The sequence below is a fragment of the Cervus elaphus genome, chromosome 11, assembly GCF_910594005.1.
Source record: "Cervus elaphus chromosome 11, mCerEla1.1, whole genome shotgun sequence".
NCBI lineage: Eukaryota > Metazoa > Chordata > Mammalia > Artiodactyla > Cervidae > Cervus > Cervus elaphus.
This window is the reverse complement of record NC_057825.1, coordinates 89,861,211-89,878,086: the sequence shown is the minus strand read 5'-3', so window position 1 is coordinate 89,878,086 and position 16,876 is coordinate 89,861,211. Positions and strand designations below refer to the sequence as shown.

The 16,876-nt window shown below is 55.4% G+C and overlaps 1 protein-coding gene across 21 annotated transcripts in view; it reads right to left on the bottom strand.

Moving 5' to 3' along the window:
• DYSF (dysferlin) overlaps nucleotides 1-16,876 on the bottom strand; it is a 220,588-nt gene that overhangs the window by 58,008 nt on the left and 145,704 nt on the right. For 8 of the 21 annotated variants that reach the window (XM_043918348.1, XM_043918352.1, XM_043918356.1 and 5 more), the window contains 5 exons: nucleotides 9,774-9,875; nucleotides 9,501-9,662; nucleotides 8,299-8,464; nucleotides 7,820-7,896; nucleotides 1,496-1,558 (listed from right to left, as the gene is read on the bottom strand). In XM_043918348.1, the coding sequence (XP_043774283.1) occupies nucleotides 1,496-1,558; nucleotides 7,820-7,896; nucleotides 8,299-8,464; nucleotides 9,501-9,662; nucleotides 9,774-9,875 (570 nt within the window). Of the gene's footprint in view, nucleotides 1-1,495; nucleotides 1,559-7,819; nucleotides 7,897-8,298; nucleotides 8,465-9,500; nucleotides 9,663-9,773; nucleotides 9,876-12,476; nucleotides 12,543-16,876 lie in introns of all 21 variants that reach the window. The other 13 variants (XM_043918350.1, XM_043918354.1, XM_043918358.1 and 10 more) reach the window with 4 other exon arrangements.

The following is a 16,876-nucleotide window of genomic DNA, read 5'->3' as shown; positions in this document are numbered from 1 at the left end:
GACAAAATAATAAGAAAAAAAAGACACCATTTGGGTAGCAAAATAGGCTATAAAGTGCCTAGGAATAAACTTAACAAGAAATGCACTAGACCTATTTAAAGTAAACTAAAAATAACTCTTCTAAGGAACATAAAATAAGACAATTATAAAAATTAAGAAATTAGGACTTTCCTGGTGATCCAGTGGTTAAGAATCCACCTGCCAATGCAGGGGACAGGGGTTCAATCCCGGTCCAGGAAGACCCCACATGCTGCGGAGCAACTCAGCCCAGGCACCACAACCACCAAAACCCACACACCCTGCAGACTGTCACCATTGCAGGGAGAAGCCCGTACGCCGCGACAAAGAGCGCCCACTCACTGCAACTGGAGAGAACCCACACGCAGCAACAAAGACCCAAACGCAGTCAGAAAGAAATACATAATTTTTCAGCCTTTTTTTAAAAAAGAAATTCAACGTCCTGTGATGGGAGAAGAGTTAAAACTTTATGGATATCCATACAATGGAATGACATGCAAGCATTTTGTCAAGAATATAAACATATGGAAGAACATCTACAATACACTTTTAAGTAAAAGAAAATTCAGATTTTTTAAGTATGACAAGATTCAGGTTTTATTTTTTAAGTAATTAATGTGCATAAGAGATATCTATAAATATAGGCACATCAAAATCTTAAGTGTTCATCGCCAACTGGTAGGAATACAGGTGGTTTTAACTTTCCTGCCTTATACTTTATCGTATTTTCTGTATTTTCTACAACAGATAAATCAGAAAACACTTAAAATATAGATTGCCTCCTCCTAGAAGCCATAAAGCACCCAATACAGCGATGCCACCTCTTGACACCATGAATGAAATTTTACTTTCAGGAGGTCCTATATCTTAGGTTCCCCCTACAGTCCTGGGGCTCCCCTTGGCCCTCAGCATGGGACTTCAGGAGTGCATATTGAAAGCTAGACACAACAGCCATCTTCCCAGAAGGACCCATGATCCTTAAAGATAACACCTAGGAAATCAGCTCAGGAGGACAGAAGCAGCACTAATGGGAACCGCAGGTGTGAACTGTGGGCCCCAGCAGAGCACTCAGCATCTGCTGGGGACAGCCAGGGTTCTGCAGTATCACTTGCTTCTTGCCCACAGAGGCCTCTCATGTCCCACATCCCAGCAGTCAGGGTCCAGAGACCTCCCCGTTTCCCCTGGCCCATGCAATCCCAACCAAGACCCCAGTCCTCACACAGGGAAGCTGGATTAAGGTAAATCCCAGGATGCACCAAGAGATAATTCAGACTCATCTGTTCTGAGAATCTTCCCTTCGCTTTCTCCCCACCTCTCCATTACCACTCAGGGCAGGTTAACTGTTTTCTGCCAGGGCTCCAAAAACTCCTTTCTTCCCCTCCCACCCCCACCTCCTCTGCTCCCTTCCTAACTCCCTAACCCCACCCAGTCCCCCCAGGGAAATCAAGGTGCCCCCAAATAGGTAAACAATACATACATGAAGACTGGATGGAGAAGATGCCATGTTAGTGGGGGCCAAGCCCGACAGACCATCTGCAAACTACAAATTAAACACGCTGGTTAGCAACAGGATTAGAAAAGCCACGACAGGGAAGACTGGGTGGTCCCAAGGAAGCAGAACTCTCCACGTAGGCACCCTCTGCTCTCTCTCCAGGGAGGCTACAAAAGCTGTGGGAGGAATGTGTGCTTTGGAGTTGGACAAGTGTGGCCCCAAATCCTGGCCCCAGTGCTCTATGTGACCCTGACCTCTCTGAGTCAGCATCTCCATCTGGAGAATGGGCACAAAGCCTTGAACTGTCGCAGAGCAGCAGCGGGTGTGGATGAGATGAAGGCTGAGCATGCCAAGGACAAGGAGAGGCACCTGCGAGGGCTCAGTCCTTGCTGTCTCCTGCCTGCTTTCTCAGGGCCCTGGGCACCGCTGACTGCACTCTCACAGGCCCTCCCAGCCTTTCAATCATCCCGACCTCAGACATCCACCAAGCTCCGCACCATCGCTGGTGGTTTCCCCTAACAGCTGAGCCACGCCAACCCCTGCTTGGGCACCATTCCTAAGCCAGGGCGGGTTTCTGAGTCTTCTGTCGTCAAAGGCAGACATCAGGGCATCATACGACTTCGCCCCAAACCAGCCTCATAAACACGCCACCTCTTAGTACAGCAAACCTACTGCCTTCTCCTTTGGCACCAGATCCTTGCTTGCAATCTCGCGGTATGGTTGAATGGATGAATCCTTGGGCTGTGGGGTCCAGGAGAGCCTTGGTGGGGTTCAGGGCTACAGGCAGGGTAACATTTTGGGGGACCACTAAAATAGCCCTGGGGGAGGTGATAGGGTCCTGGGGGGACACATTCCTGTCTAGGTGGAGGTGGCCAGGAGATGCCTTGTGGGCAGAGGAGACAGGAGCTGTGAAGGGCAGAGGTGTGAATCAAGCGGCACCGCCAGGCTAAACAGTCCAGGGAGGCAGGTGAGCGGGTGTGACTGGAGCGGGGAGGAGACAAGCGGGGACCCAGAGCTGCCAGGAGGGAGACCCTCTCTCCTTTCAGCCTGGGGCAGGGGGCTCTGGGAGTCTCCACAAGAGGCCAAGCCCCGGTGTCCTTCCTTCCTCGGCAGGAAGGTGCAGCGAGACCCACTCACCTGGGGTCAGGGAAACGCAGAAGAGGTAGTCTGGGAACTCACAGTCCCCTCCCTGATCTGTGAAGGGAGCCTCACTGAGGGGCACCCTGGCCTCCCCTAAATCAGCCCTCGGCTGTTCAGGCCCAGGAGCACAGGCAGGAGGGCAGAAGGGCTGGGCACGCAGCCACGCCGCTGGAGGATTCCAGGGGGCTGGCTGCATGTCGGTGGGGGTGGCGTGACCCTTGAATCGACCAGATGAACTCCACGTGAAGCCCTCAGTGGCCCAGAGAACGGCCCAGCCAGGCAGCAGCTCTGCCCCTCTGGTTCTCATCCTGAACCTCACAGAAGCCTTATTGTTATTTTTAATACAGATCGTTTTTAGAAAGGTGAGAGGGAAACCGGCAGTTCACCAGTGCAAGAGGGAGAAAAAATAAAGCTAAACATAGTGCTCCAAAGGTCTGGGCCAGCTTCCGAAATTACACGTTCCCCTTTGGGATCCGGGCGTAATTTGCTGCTCCGGTTCTGGGAGCACGTTCCCACCTTCACGGCGTCCCAGAGACTAAAACCGGAGCAGAAGGCTCAAAATTAGCCCGAGCCAGGAGCCAGGGAGCAGCCAGCCCAGCACCCCACCCCATACCCGTGGAGAGCAAGCCTCCTGACTCCTCCTGCACACTAGCCTGCATTTCCCCCAGAGCCTCCCAGGCCCATCACACACGTGCGTGTGCGTACACACACACTCAGTACACCATCACACACACGCAGTCAACACACACACTGTCAACATACACATACCGCCCGCCACCAAGCCTTTGCCTCACTCCTCTGCCCACCAGGAAAGGCCTCCTCTCCCCGCTGCTGTTCTAACCCCTCTCACCAGAACCCTCAGAGAAGCTTCCCTAATGACCCAGTCCACGCTGACCCTGCAGGCCCAGAGTCCCAGATCTTGGTGTCCCTGCTAAGCAAGCATTCATGTCTTTGCCATCACTCTCATCATCTCATATGGATCCACAACACAGACCTCCTGTCTCTGCCCACCAGAGGGGAGACTTCCCAAGAGCTCTCTCTTCCTCTTTAGCCCTACTCAGTCCACACACATCCCCCCACCCCAGTCCCTGGAGACTTCAAGAGCATACCCCTAGCCATGGTGGTCTCTCAGAGCAACAGGAAAGGGTGACCTCGACTGGCGGCTCCCATGCCTGGAGGTGGGTGACGTGTGGGATAGACAAGGGGCATCACCCTTATGTGGGCCTCAAGGTCCTCGGGGAATGGCGGGGAGCCAGCTCCAGATGTGTTCCTGCACTGCTTGTCATCATCAGAATACAAGAACTAGTAGATGAGGAGGCACCCCAGGTTTGTTTGAAAGTAAAAGTAGAGCCTGATTCAGACTCAGAGGCAGAATGAGAGACAGGGAGAGCAGCCTGGAGTGGGGGAGTCGGTGTGGGGAGAAGGACAGGACAGGGGAAATGCTGGGAGCAGTTCATTCACATTGTCTTCCTGGTTGGAGGCATTGTCTGTCTGTTCATTATTTTTCTATATTTTCCCAACTGTAGATAATAGACATACATTTATAATCAGAGAAAAATGAATATATCCTTTTTTTCGAGGACAGTACTACACGGAATGAAACACCTCTGAGCCCCTCTCTGAGGACACCCCTGGCCTGCCCTCAGAAAGTCAGGCATCAAGGCCACAATGCTTACAGCAGCAGCACTGAGCTTGCACATACATCTGTTCCCAGCCTCCCACCTCTCATGCACACTTGCCCACGCACACACACTCACACCACCCCTATCCCCAGGCTGTGGTTCTGAAATCTACACAAAGGACAGCCGCACTGACCAAGAATACACTGCGGGGTTACTATCTGAGTCCCAGTCCCCTACAGAGAAGAGTCCAGGAAGCCATGACCCTCCTCACCCCCAGAGGTGGGTGTCCACTTTCGAACCCTGGAAGGCCAAGTAGACAGTTCTGTCTCATACATCCATCTCAGATCATCTCTGGAACTGGCCACTCTTGACGGACCAAAAGATTTCTAGAAACCTAAGAAACGCTCGGCCGTGGTGGTCAACCCAATGACCTCAGCATCAGGTCATTGGTGACTTTTTCTAGCATGTGCAGCTCATCCCAGGAACTGGGCAAGGATGGGGAGAAGGTTCTTTGGCCAAGAAGATGCGACAGAGCAAGGAGACAGGAGGGACCAAGACAGAAGCCAGATGTGGTAAGAGAGCATTTGGAGCTGGAGAGGAGCCTTCTGCTGGATCCACAGCCCCAGCTAGTAAGCACAGCGGTGGGGCTGCATCACAGTGGGAATGCTAAGTTGGCCTGGAGACACAGGTTAGACAAACAGGAGCCAGAAAAGTCCCAATTCTGCTAGACTTCCTGTTCCTCCAGTCCCCAGAGACCAGGGTCCTCCATCCTACCTGCACTGGGGAAGGGGACAGGGGACAAGAGCCCAGCCAGAACTATCTGGAAAACCACCAGGTCTGGAACCCACGGTCTCCTGAGTCAGCCCCGGTCCTCCCAAGTCCTGCTCGGGGGATATGCAAGGACGGAGTCAGTGAAAGATTTCCTGGACCAGCCAAATCAGATCAATGATCTCAGAGAAAAGCACAACATGGAATTGCTTTTTCCTGAAGCTGCCATCAGACCCCATCAAGACAGGGCTCCCTAGAGACTGGGACGGGTCTCCCTGCCGGCCTGGGGCTCCTTGACAATGAGGTTATGTCTCCTCCGCCATCAGACAGGGAGCTGGATGAGGGCAGGATCCAAACCTCCTCCACCAGAGCAGGCAGAGCTCACTTCCCCCTCTCCCTGTGGACCCCTGAGGCCCTGTGAGCCAGCCCCTCCCATGTGGACAAGCCTCACCCCCGCCCCACCCTCTGCCTGGCTAGCAGCTCGGGCCGTGTCCTCCCACAAAGACTGCCGACCCTGCTCTGGCTCCTACCCCGGTCCCAGTTCACTCATGTCAACGCCGGGAGGACGTCCAGCCTGGGCCTACTCACTGTCTGCCTCTGGCTGTGCTTGTAGCCAGCAGGACCCGAAACAGTGCCTCCCGATCTGAGTCTGTAGACATTTTGAGGGCGGCACACACAGAATGGAAATCCTACGGGGCCAGCTCTACGCTACCCCACACAGACTCAGACGGCCAGCTGAGGGGTGGGAGCCAGCGCTGGGCACCAAGCTTGGGGCTAATTATCTGCCTCATTCAGCTACAAACACCCACCCAGGCCTTGAATGCAGCTGAATTCCATGTATTTGCAATTTCCATTTGGGTGTCCCCAGGCAAGAGAAGCTCCTCCTTAGCTCCTACAGAGAGTAGGCAGGATCCACCCACCCATTTATCCACCCACCCACCCATCTACTTATGCATCCATCCACTCATCCATCCACTCATCCATCTGTCCGTCTGGGAAGGCAGACCTTCTTTGAATGCCTCCTCTAAGCCAGGCCCTTGAGGACACAAAAAGGAGTGGGTCCCATTCACTGCCCTGAGCCTAGTCTAGGAAACATGCTAACATTTACAGTGGCAGCATGACTTAAGGCAAATGCAGTGACCCAGAGAGAGACAGGACTTTCAGAAGAAGTGGAGGAGCCAGGGCAGAATCCTGGAAGGAGATGACCTCACCTAGGCTGAGTCTTGAGTGACCAGTGCTGGCCAGAGGTGTACCCAGCAGAAAGGGTGGTGGGGTGGGGCCCTGGAGAGCCAGAGAGGTGGGATAAGTGGGCAGCTGGGACCTTGTGAGGATGCTTAGCTCCAGTGACACTTGAGAGCAACTATAAAGCTCTTGTGTCAGCAGCAGTGTGGCCCAGGACTGAACACCAGCAATGTCCCCTTGGAAGCAGCAAAACGGTGAAAGAGATGAGTGCATGGAAAGAAGCAGAAATTCACCCTAAATGTCAGACAGAAGCCCCTGTAAGCACATCTCAGGGATAGCTTTGAGGACCCCAAGACCTACCCAGCACCCAAAGTTGTCCTCTTGCTCTCAAAGCTAATATTTGATTGATTGTTTAAAAAACGTGAACCCTTCCAAAATGCCATCCTTTCCCTGGTGAATAAATAGACTGTGGGCCTGAGGACACATGTGCTGTCAACGTAAGCTGGGAGGCTCTGCTCCGGGCAGCCCAGAAGCTCTGGGAGCCCCAGGTGTCATGGGGCAGCCAGAGTCAAGCAAAGCCAAGAGGAGGGTGACAACATGGAGCAGAGGAACAGAGCTGTTCAAGGCTGGTGCTCACAGTGAGGTCCGTGTCCATCTCCACTGTGATAAGGCTGGGGGGTCTCAGCTGTACAGGACCCACAGCCACCCTGAGCCCAAGATGGGAAGAGTGATCCCCCCTCAGTAAGAGATGCCACAGGCCGCCTGCCATGCTGTTCGGCGTTGGCGCCTGGGTCACCAGGTGGAAGGGGCTTCCCTTGTGGCTCAGCTAGTAAAGAATCCGCCTACAATGTGGGAGACCTGGGTTCGACCCCTGGGTTGGGAAGATCCCCTGGAGAAGGCAAAGACTATCCACTGCAGTATTCTGGCCTGGAGAATTCCATGGACTGTATAGTCCATGGGGTCACAAAGAGTCGCAAAGAGCGAGTTTCACTTCACCAGGCTGAGCACAGAGCAAAGGGCTGCCTCTTACCTGCCGGCAGGGTCAGACACCCTGGCAGTAAGGCCCTCCTCCTGCCCCTCCTCCCTCGCGCAGGTGGAGGGGATGGGGCGTGAGGGACTACTGGTGAACACAGACCCCGCCTTCAAGCTGCCTCCAGGGTGCCAGCAAGCACGAGCCCATAGGTGAATCTCTCCCCAAGGAAGGTCCTAGCCACGGGGCTGGGCACCCCAGAGACTGCCAGTCACTCCTCACCCTGTCTTCCTTCTCTCTTTCTTGCTCCTCCCACCCTGATTTCCTGGGTGATCGCCAGGGGCAAGCCCTCCACATGGCCTTCAAGGTGGCAGGGCCATTTTTCTCAGAGGCTTTGGGTCTTGCTCAGTAGACCCACAGAGTTTCCCGCAAGCCGCCACCCTGCTCGCATCCCTGCTGGAAGCTCCTAACTGGGTCCCTCCATCTGTCAGGTGGCCAGCCACCAGGCTACAGGGGGAGAGTCTTATGGAGGCTGTGTGATGAGGGAGGGGGAGGAAGGCGAGGGGAGAGGGAAAACAAGGCAGCTCTCGACGGGAGCCAGTGTCTGTCCTCAGGGACCCTTCCTACCTGGATGGGGATGAGGGGCTCCTTGTCATCGATGTCGATCAGCACATCTTCCCCAGGACTGAGTAAGCTCACGTCATCTGGAGGGAGAGCCGAGTCCAGGCCTGAGAGGGGCTCCCCCGGGGCCTCCCCACTCCCGAGCCGTGAGACTCGGCCTCGGGTCTCGTCACACTTCTCACTCCGTGTCTTCCTCTTCCTCCCCCCTCACGGTCCCCGTCTCCCCAGGCCCCTCTCTCCTCATCCCTGTGATCCCTGCATCTCCCTCTCCTGTGGCCTTTTCCACATGACCTCTCACCACAGCATCGACCCCCACTCCCCAGCCTGGGGCCAGACGAGGCCCTGAGGAAGACAAGATTCCCGCCCTTCCCTCCCATCAGCTGGGCAAGATTCACTTCTCACTCAGGTAAGAGGAGGCCTTCAGGACATGTCTCAGCTGGAAAGCCCCCTGCCCGCCGCCCACCAACCAAGGGCCCCTCCCCTACCTGGGCCGCCCTGCGGGGACGGACTGTCCTCTGAGTACGGGTCACACAGGAAGCTCTCCAGGGAGCGGATGGTACACTGTCCCACCACGGGCCGGCGGCCAAACTGGCGGTTATCAATGACCTTGACCACGATGGGGGGACAGTACAGCTCCTCCCTGGGCAGCATCTGGGTGGAGGAAGAGGGAAGCTCTGGGCAGCAGCCTGACCTCATCTCTGGGAGGTCTCAGAGGGAGGGGAGCCCTTCTTCCCAGGACAAGTCCAAGGAGCAGAAAATGACTCTCAACCTACACCTAACCCCCAAGGGCCATCAATCCAAAGCGGTGATCGGCTGAGCCCAGGAGCGGGCCCATGGGGCAGAAGCCGCCCACCTCTCTGTCTGCCTCCTGAATGCTGCATGCAGAGGCTGACTTTCCCCTCAAGCTTTAACCCCCAAACACATCCAACTCAGCCCAAAGTTAAAACAAGTCTCCTTTCCCTGAAGCCTCACTGGCCAGGGAAGGGGAGAAGGGAGAAGCTGGCCCGGGACACAACAGTTCTTGCAGACAGACCCCCCCAAAGTGGATACTCAAGAGTTGGCTTCCAGGCCCAGATTCTTCTCCCCCAACCCTAAAAGCACTTTGAACACAACTTGAAATAATTTATATTCTCTCCTTCGGTGGCGGCTTTGGCCCAGCCAAGAGGAGGCTCCTGTTGACAGCCATTGGGCCTGGAATTTCTACAGCACTTTCATCTTGCAAACCATTTTCCTTCCCTCAGACTTGCCTTACTCTGGTCACTAAGCCCAGGCAAACCAGGCTGCTCAGGGGGCTGGGGCCAAGGGCCATGGGGGTGAGCCCATCTGCAAGGGCCCGGGGTGGGGCAGGACTAGGTCCAGGAAGATTTGGAGGAATCCCCGAAGGTCAGAGCCCTGGCAGACGGCCCCTGGTGAGTGAGGCCTGCCCTGAGAGAGGAAACAGCCACGGGTGGGTCCTTGGGACTCCCGTGGACTCGGGATCTGGGGAGATGGAACCAAGTTGGTGCCCTCTGTGCTGCCTGCAGGCTGCGACTCCTCTAGGAAGCAGCCAGTAAGCATTTCCTCCCGTTCTCAAAGGAGGTGGGGGCAAGACCTGCAGGGAGTTGGACCCCAGGCTGCCTGGGGCTGCGAGGAAATTCTAAGCACCAGGACCCCAGTAGGTAGCAAACCGCGGGGAGGTCAAGCTCACCACTTCCATGAAGAGGGTGCAGATGTCGAAGTTGGGGTTCTTCCGGAGGTTCTTGATGACACAGGATTGCACAGACTGGCCCCCGCACTCCACCACCAGGCTCGGGGAGGACACGCTGGCCAGCTGGTAGCTCTTCATGTTCCGAAGACCCCACGCCAGGATCTGGGGGTGTGGAGTGAGGAGAGCAGCTGGAAAGGCCCCAGGCCCCAGGAAAGGCTGGGCCAGGAAAGGGGAGGCCCCCAACCCCCACCCCCGTGATGGGCGCAGGCTCACCTCAATGGCGGTTCGCTGGAGAACCGGCTTGATGTTCTGGGGGACCATGTAGATGTTGGTCTCCCTCTGGGGTGGCGGGTAGGGCAGGTCCGTGTCCTCCGACTGCAGAGCACGAGGTAGAAGGGAGGCAAAGGCAGGAGGAAGACCAAGACAGAAAGACAAGAAAGGAGGACAGATGGGATGGAAAGAAAGTGCATGTGTGAAGAGACGCAGAAATAGAACGGCGGGGACACAGAAGGGGGCAGCCGGGCACACAGGAACAGGAGAGCTCAGTCAGTTTCCCAGGCACCCTCTTCTCCAGGGTCACACCACCAGCACCTTGGCCCAGGGATCAGGCGAGTCTGTTTCAGACAAGCCCCGGGCCCCCTCTCCTCCCACCAACGAGCTACTCGGGGGTCCCATCCCTGTCACACACACACATGCGCACACACATGCACACACGTGCACTGTCCGGTCCAACCCGACACACCCACTTCAGCCTGTCTCGATCCCGAGAGGACCATGTGCCCGCCTGCTACCCTCTCCTGCGTCCAGCTCAGACCCTCCCACCCATCACCCGCCCTGTGGTCCGTCTCCAGCCCCACAGAGCTGCGCCCACAGACCCCGGCCAGCCCCCAACTCCCGCCTCTCACACCTGTCCTGAGGTGTGACACAGCTGAACAGAATGCTTGCACTGTGGGCCAGAAGAGGTGCTTCCAAACAGGAGTGGCCAGGAGAGCCTGCCACTCCAGGCACCAAAGGGCCTCCTGGGGAGGCTCCTTCACACCGTGGGCAAGAGGTGAGGGTGTCAGTTCTGCCTGCTATGGGTCTGCCAAAAAGACTTGGGCAAGAACCCTGAAGAACCATTAATACACAGGGAAGCAGGTGAAGCACTACAAGCAGGTATCACTGTGGATTAGAAGACTACCACGTCCGACAGTGGTTATGAACACGGGCTCTGGGTGTGAAGGAATCCCACCTCCACCACTTACTGAGTTAAGTAAGTTATTTCACTTCTCTATGGCTCAAGGGTTTTCATCTACAAAATGGTTATTAAAAATTATCAACCTCTGAAGCTTAATATGAGGCTTGAAGAAGCTGATAACATTTAAAAGAGGTCCTGGTTCATGTAAACTCTCAATAGGAGTCCACATGGCAACTTTGTGACAATTAGAAAAAGATGTCCCTTTCTTAAAGCTCTTCACTTCCATGTCAGAAAATCATCCTAGTTTACTGGTTTATTCGAACAAGACACTTTACTGCCACCTACTGGAAACTGCTATAATAAATAAAAATATAGGATGTCTGCGCTGGAAGTCGCAGTCCCGTAGGTAGACACAGCGCTCTCATGCAGTGCACAACCTGAACTCCATCTACGGAGGCCCTGACACTCAGGAAATGTTAACTATAAATCGAAGGGCTGTGCTGTGTGCTTTACAGAGCTTGCCTCACATAATCACATTAAGAAACAATGAAGTCATTGGATTCATTCTCCAGGCAGACTTGCTCTGGGTTCCTTCCCAAAGGATGTTTCATCCATCTGCAGATGCTCTGACGTCATGGTGGGAGCAGCTTCGTCCCACCTCGTCCCTTCACAGCCAACCCCGGCTGTCACTCCTGCCCATGGCCTCATGACCTGCGGTGGTGGTGATTTCTAAAATCAAACCAGACCTTGGTCCTAGTCCTAACCTTGCGGCTTCTGAGCTGTTTGACCTTGGGCAAATTATTCAAACTCTGTGGTCCAGTACTCTCATGTGAAGATCCAGGATGACACCCTTACAAAATTGCTCTGAGAATTTAACAAGAGAACAAATATGAAGTGTTTCTGGCACACGGGAGGTGCTTAATAAAGAGCAGGGACTGTAGCGATCAGTGTATTGTTGGTAGTGCCACTGTTTTCATCACTAGCGTTGCTGTTGACCGCCCCCCCCACCCCACTGACTGAGCAGAGCTGAGCCATCAGGCACCTCTCAGAATAGCACCAGCTTCATAGCTATCCCAACGTCACCAAAGCACAACGTGAAGGAATTCATCATTTTCCTCCATACCCACAAGGCAGGTGACAAGATGCAGGAAGCACCCACATTTTCAGACTGAGCAACAGATGCCATCAGAAGGAAGAGTGATGAGCAGGCCGGCCCTGGGCACACCCAGGGGCCGCTGTGCACGTCAGTCCACATGACTGGTGCCCCGGAGGGTGGGGGCAGAGCCCGCAGAGGCCTGGCCACTGAGGACATGCCTGGCTTGGTGTCCACCCGTGGCACTCCAAGGCCACCTGCTGAGACAACTGTGTAGCAGGGGGCACCTCATTTTTAAAAAGGTTATGCCTGGAAGCCTGCTAGTGGCCTGCTCGAGGCTGATGCCCAGCCAACCATGGGCCCAGGGCCAAAAGTCCATGATAAAACGGACAAGTAGAAGAGGTCAGGAAGGGAACAGCCCCAGGATCCTGGGTGGGGAGGCAGGAAGACCAAACTTTCCTCACACGGTTGCAATGTTCTCCTGAAATCACCGGGAAAACTCAGGAGTACATTTCCCCCCAGAACACTTCTCTCCAGGCCCCCAAACTCTGGGCAGCGTCCCTTTGGTTGCTTGTCCCTCACTTTCCATGCCCCACCGCCCCCTGGGCTCCCTCGAGCTCCTCGTGAGGACACTCGTTTCTCTGCGCAGTGGCCCAGGCTCCCCATGGCAGGAACCTGGTCACGGAGGAGGGCAGGGAACAAGAACCTGAGGAAGACTGGGCTCCAGTACCGTTGGCAGGAGGCCCTGGAGGAAGAAGGCAGGTGCACACAGCTGTGGAGGCCAGGCCCGGCCGGCAGGAAGGAGAGACAAGCAGAAACAGCAGTTAGGGGTGTGTCCACGGGGCAGCTTACCAGGCACAAGCCCCGCATTCTCATCCCAAGGCCACCTCCATCCACCATGCCACCCTCCGGAGTCCCAGCACATCCTTGCTCCCTGCCCTTTGCTGCCACTCCCCAGAGTCCCCACCTCTGCGGGGGCTCCCTCCTCCTGCCGGGAGCCACGCGGTCCTCCGTCCCCTCTCCACTGTGCACACCGCACTGCATGCAGGTGCCTCTCACTGTCCCGGGGCATCTATGCCTCCCCACGCCCTGCTCCCTGACCGGTCTCACCCAGCCCTCCCCACTTCTCCACGCTATCTGTGCATGTGTTCCTTCCCCATCTACAGATGGTCTCAAGATCGCCTCTCAGGTCTGTCCACACCTTCTCTCTGGGCCTACTCTCCTCTCGCTCCCTGAAAAGGGCTGCCTCCATCCCCCGCCCCTCCCTCACTGCCCCACGCACTTGCTCTGCCCTCTGCACCCCCTCCCTGGAAATTCCTCTCTCCAAAATTAACAACAACCTGCTGGTAGCTCAAACGCAGCTCACAGGCTCCTATCTCTCTCCCTCCCTCAGCAGCATCTGGCCAGCTGACCTCGGCCTCCTTCCTAAAAGGGTCCCTCTGGTTCCTCATTGCTGGCCTCTCTGCCCTCTCTACCTGCTGTGGGCTGTGTCTCCAGGCAGCCTCCTCCTGCTCCTCAGCCCAGCCCTCTCCTAGACTTTCTTCTCCCACACATCTCTCCTAAGCCCCAGACTTACATTTCCCACCTTACTGCTATTTCATCCATGCGTCCTTCCAGCCTCTCACACTGAACTTGTCCCAAACTGGATTCTCTAAGTTCCCCCCAAACCTGCTCTCTTCAGATATCATCTCAGAAACCAGCCCCACCATCCACCCGGACAGCCAAGCCACAGAGGCCCATGCCACCCTTGGCTCTCCTTCCCCCTCTTGGACCCCAAGCCTTAGAGACCTGTCTCCTACAGCTCTCCCATGCCCACCCACCCATCTTCTTTCCTGGGTTTGGTTCACCGCCCTCTTTTGCCTCCTCCTAAGTGACATCTTGGGCTTCCCTGATGGCTCAGTAGTATAGAATCCACCTTCGATGCAGGAGACGCAGGTTCAATCCCTGGGTTAGGAAGATCCTCTGGAGAAGGAAGTGGCAACCCACTCCAGTATTCTTGCCTGGGAGATCCCACGGACAGAGGAGCTGGGCAGGCTGTAGTCCATGGGGTTGCAAATGAGTCAGACCAACTTAGCAACTAAACACCAACACCACCACAAGTGATATCTGGCATCTGGCATCTGATATCTGGCATCTCATTCCAACAATGAATGAGAACTGTATTCTGCAACCAGGAGGCAATTTCTAAGAATGTCACTCTGTTTAAAACCCTTCAAAGTTTCCCCACCCACTCAGGATGAAGCCCAAACTCCTTGACGCGGGCTCCAAGACCCCTCATCTTCTAGTTCTGCTGACCTCTCTGGTCTCACGTCTCACCACTAACTTTCCACCGCAGGACCCCAAGCAGTGACCAGCCACCTTCCCAGACACACTCAACACCCACCCTTCTGAATGCCAGCAGGCTGCAGGAGGCACCAGATTCTCTGTGAGTTTGGAGCTCACCGGCCCTCCTGTCCGAAGGACTCTTCCATCCACTTCATCTGGCTACCTCCGACTCAGACTCTGGGTCCATTTAAGTCTTCCCTGGAGCCCCAAGTTTAAGTTAAGCACCCCACAGTTTCCAGAGCAACTTGTCCCATCACCCTGTGTCATTTCTATGCGTTTATTTGTCTGTGTCCCTTGTTAAACCAATGGGCTTCCCAGGTGGCTCAGTGGTAAAGAATCTGCCTGCAGTGCAGGAGACATGGGTTCAGTCCCTGGGTTGGGAAGACCCCCTGGGGAAGGAAATGGCAACCCACTCCAGTATTCTTGCCTGGGAAATCCCATGGACAGAGGAGCCTGAAGGGCTACAACCCATGGGGTGGCAAGAGTTGGACACGACTTAACGACTAAACCACCACAACTGACTCGTTAAACTAGCAATTCTGCACGCAGGGACCCCAGCTGAACCTCCTGTCCAATAAATAGAGGCTTAGGATCAGACAATTGAAGGGAGAGAGGGATGGCAGGGGAGAAAGAACTTACTCCAATACACTCTCCATCTTTCCCAACACTCTTGTCTGCAACAGCCTTGCATCCTCACCAACACTCCTTCCCCTGGGCCTGCTCAGGGCTCCCTCTGTTTGCATGGGCTTCTTTTGCCATCTTCCAGGATCAACCACATCTTTTAGGGCCTAGTTCAAACTCTACATCCTCCAGAAAATCTCCCCAACCACTCCAGAAACTCCTTACTACCCTCTCTCTGACTTCTTTTCCCTCTAAGTGACCCTGGGCTCCGGTTTCCCAAGGTCCTGACTGGTCTCCAACATCTCACACTTGAGAGTCCTGCAGTACCAGCCAAACGGCCACTCCTGTGCCCAAGTTTCTCCATCCAGTCGAGCCCATCTGAGAGGCACAATACCTCATTCCTGGGCAGCGATTCTCAGTAGGATGGGCTGCTATGACCCCTGTCAGCACAGCCAGCCAGGGAGGGGGTGGATGCAGGCTGAAAGCACCGCGGGGGCGTCCTGATTCACCGTCCTAAGTGTGACTCGGGACTCCGAGGACCACAGACCTCAGGGGCAGCCACACAACAGGAGGCTAATTAGTTGAGCCGTTCCATGGTGGGGTCCACCATTTCCATGCTGACCCTCCCCACCCTGCCTGGATGGAGGGCAGACCCAGCGCTGCTGCACGGATGGGGCTCTGCAGGTGAGCAGGGTGCTCACCAAGATAGTGCAGGCCAAGAGGACATGGTCTCAAGGACAGATGAGGCTCTGTCCCCCACCTGAGCAGAATCCACCCTCTACCCACTTTCATCCATCCACCCCATTGGCCAGTTCAGTGCAGGCAACCGAGGCCATGGGCCATGAGGGTTGTTTCCTCTCCCAGTCCTAGAGGCCACCACGCTAGACAGCCTGGTGTTCATCCCCAGTGGAGGGGCAAGTGCAGGCAGCCCCTCCAGCCACGGAGGGCAGTGACATCACCAGTGGCCCATAGACACCCACTCCACCCTGCGGGTCACAGTCAGGGGACCCTCTGAACACTCAGACCCTGGCTCCTCGGGGAGCTCCCGGCAGGCGGGCTGGGAGGGCTCCACTGTCTGCCTGCCCCACCCAGCTCGTTAGGAACAACATGCTGCTCTAATTACACTTCCCAGGAAAAACAGTGTTTTAAATTAAAGCCTTGGGGGAGGGATAGGAGATTGTGGCAGGGGGGGACCACTGGGCTTATTTTCCTGATTGCAAAACACCAAGTTTTTCCTATGGAGGATTTGGGGGTGCAGGAGGGTACATCTCCTGGATATCTCAGACTAAAAGCCATAGCTTGTTGTCTGGATTAGGAGGGGGATGGAGTGACATCTGGTTGGCCCCCAAGTCACAGCAAAAAAATCCATGAGTCCGCTTTCCCTTCTTCCAGGACATCCATCCACGGGGCAAGACAGTGGTAGCAGAACGAAGGGCGGTATTCCGAACTACACCCCCTGAGGTACTCAGGACTACAAGCCCTGATCCCGCCTGAAGGGTCCCCAGAAAGGGCCTTCCTCTGCACTGGCTCAGGGGCCCTCAGTTATTAAGGAATCTGCCATCACCTCTTCTGCAGTGTGTGTGTGTGTGTGTGTGTGTGTGTGTGTGCATGCGTGGATACATGCTCTCATGAGTGTACACATTTGCACACACTCACACGTGCCTGTGTGCTCTCCATTTCTCAGGAAATCTAAAATTGCAGTTTCTTTGAACTCCTTCCCCTTGGCAGCGCAGACCGCCTTTGTTCTCCAGACAAAAAGGAAAAGAAACGAGACAGAGGGCTCAGAAGAGGCGGGGAGAAGGAGGGAGAGAGACGGTCCGGGCCAAGGAGCAGAGAAAGAGGGAAATGCAGTAGGAGAGGGGGACAAGGGGAAGAGCGAGGCTCCGGAAGAGGAGAAAACAGCGAGGGACAGACAGGAAGGCTGGGGGCTGAATGGGAAGCAGCTCTCCCCTCCCTCCACGAGGACCCGGGTCTCCCCCACAGCAAAACCTCAAAGTTACAATGCAACAGTCTCCTTTCCCCTCTGAGGGCACTCAGAGAGGGGCACTCCAGGCGGGCCAGATGCCTGGCACAGGGGAAATCTCATTGCCCACCACCCTGGCCCCGTGCGGTGACATGCCCCTAGCCCAAGGCACTGGACCCCCAAAGGGAGCGCAGAGT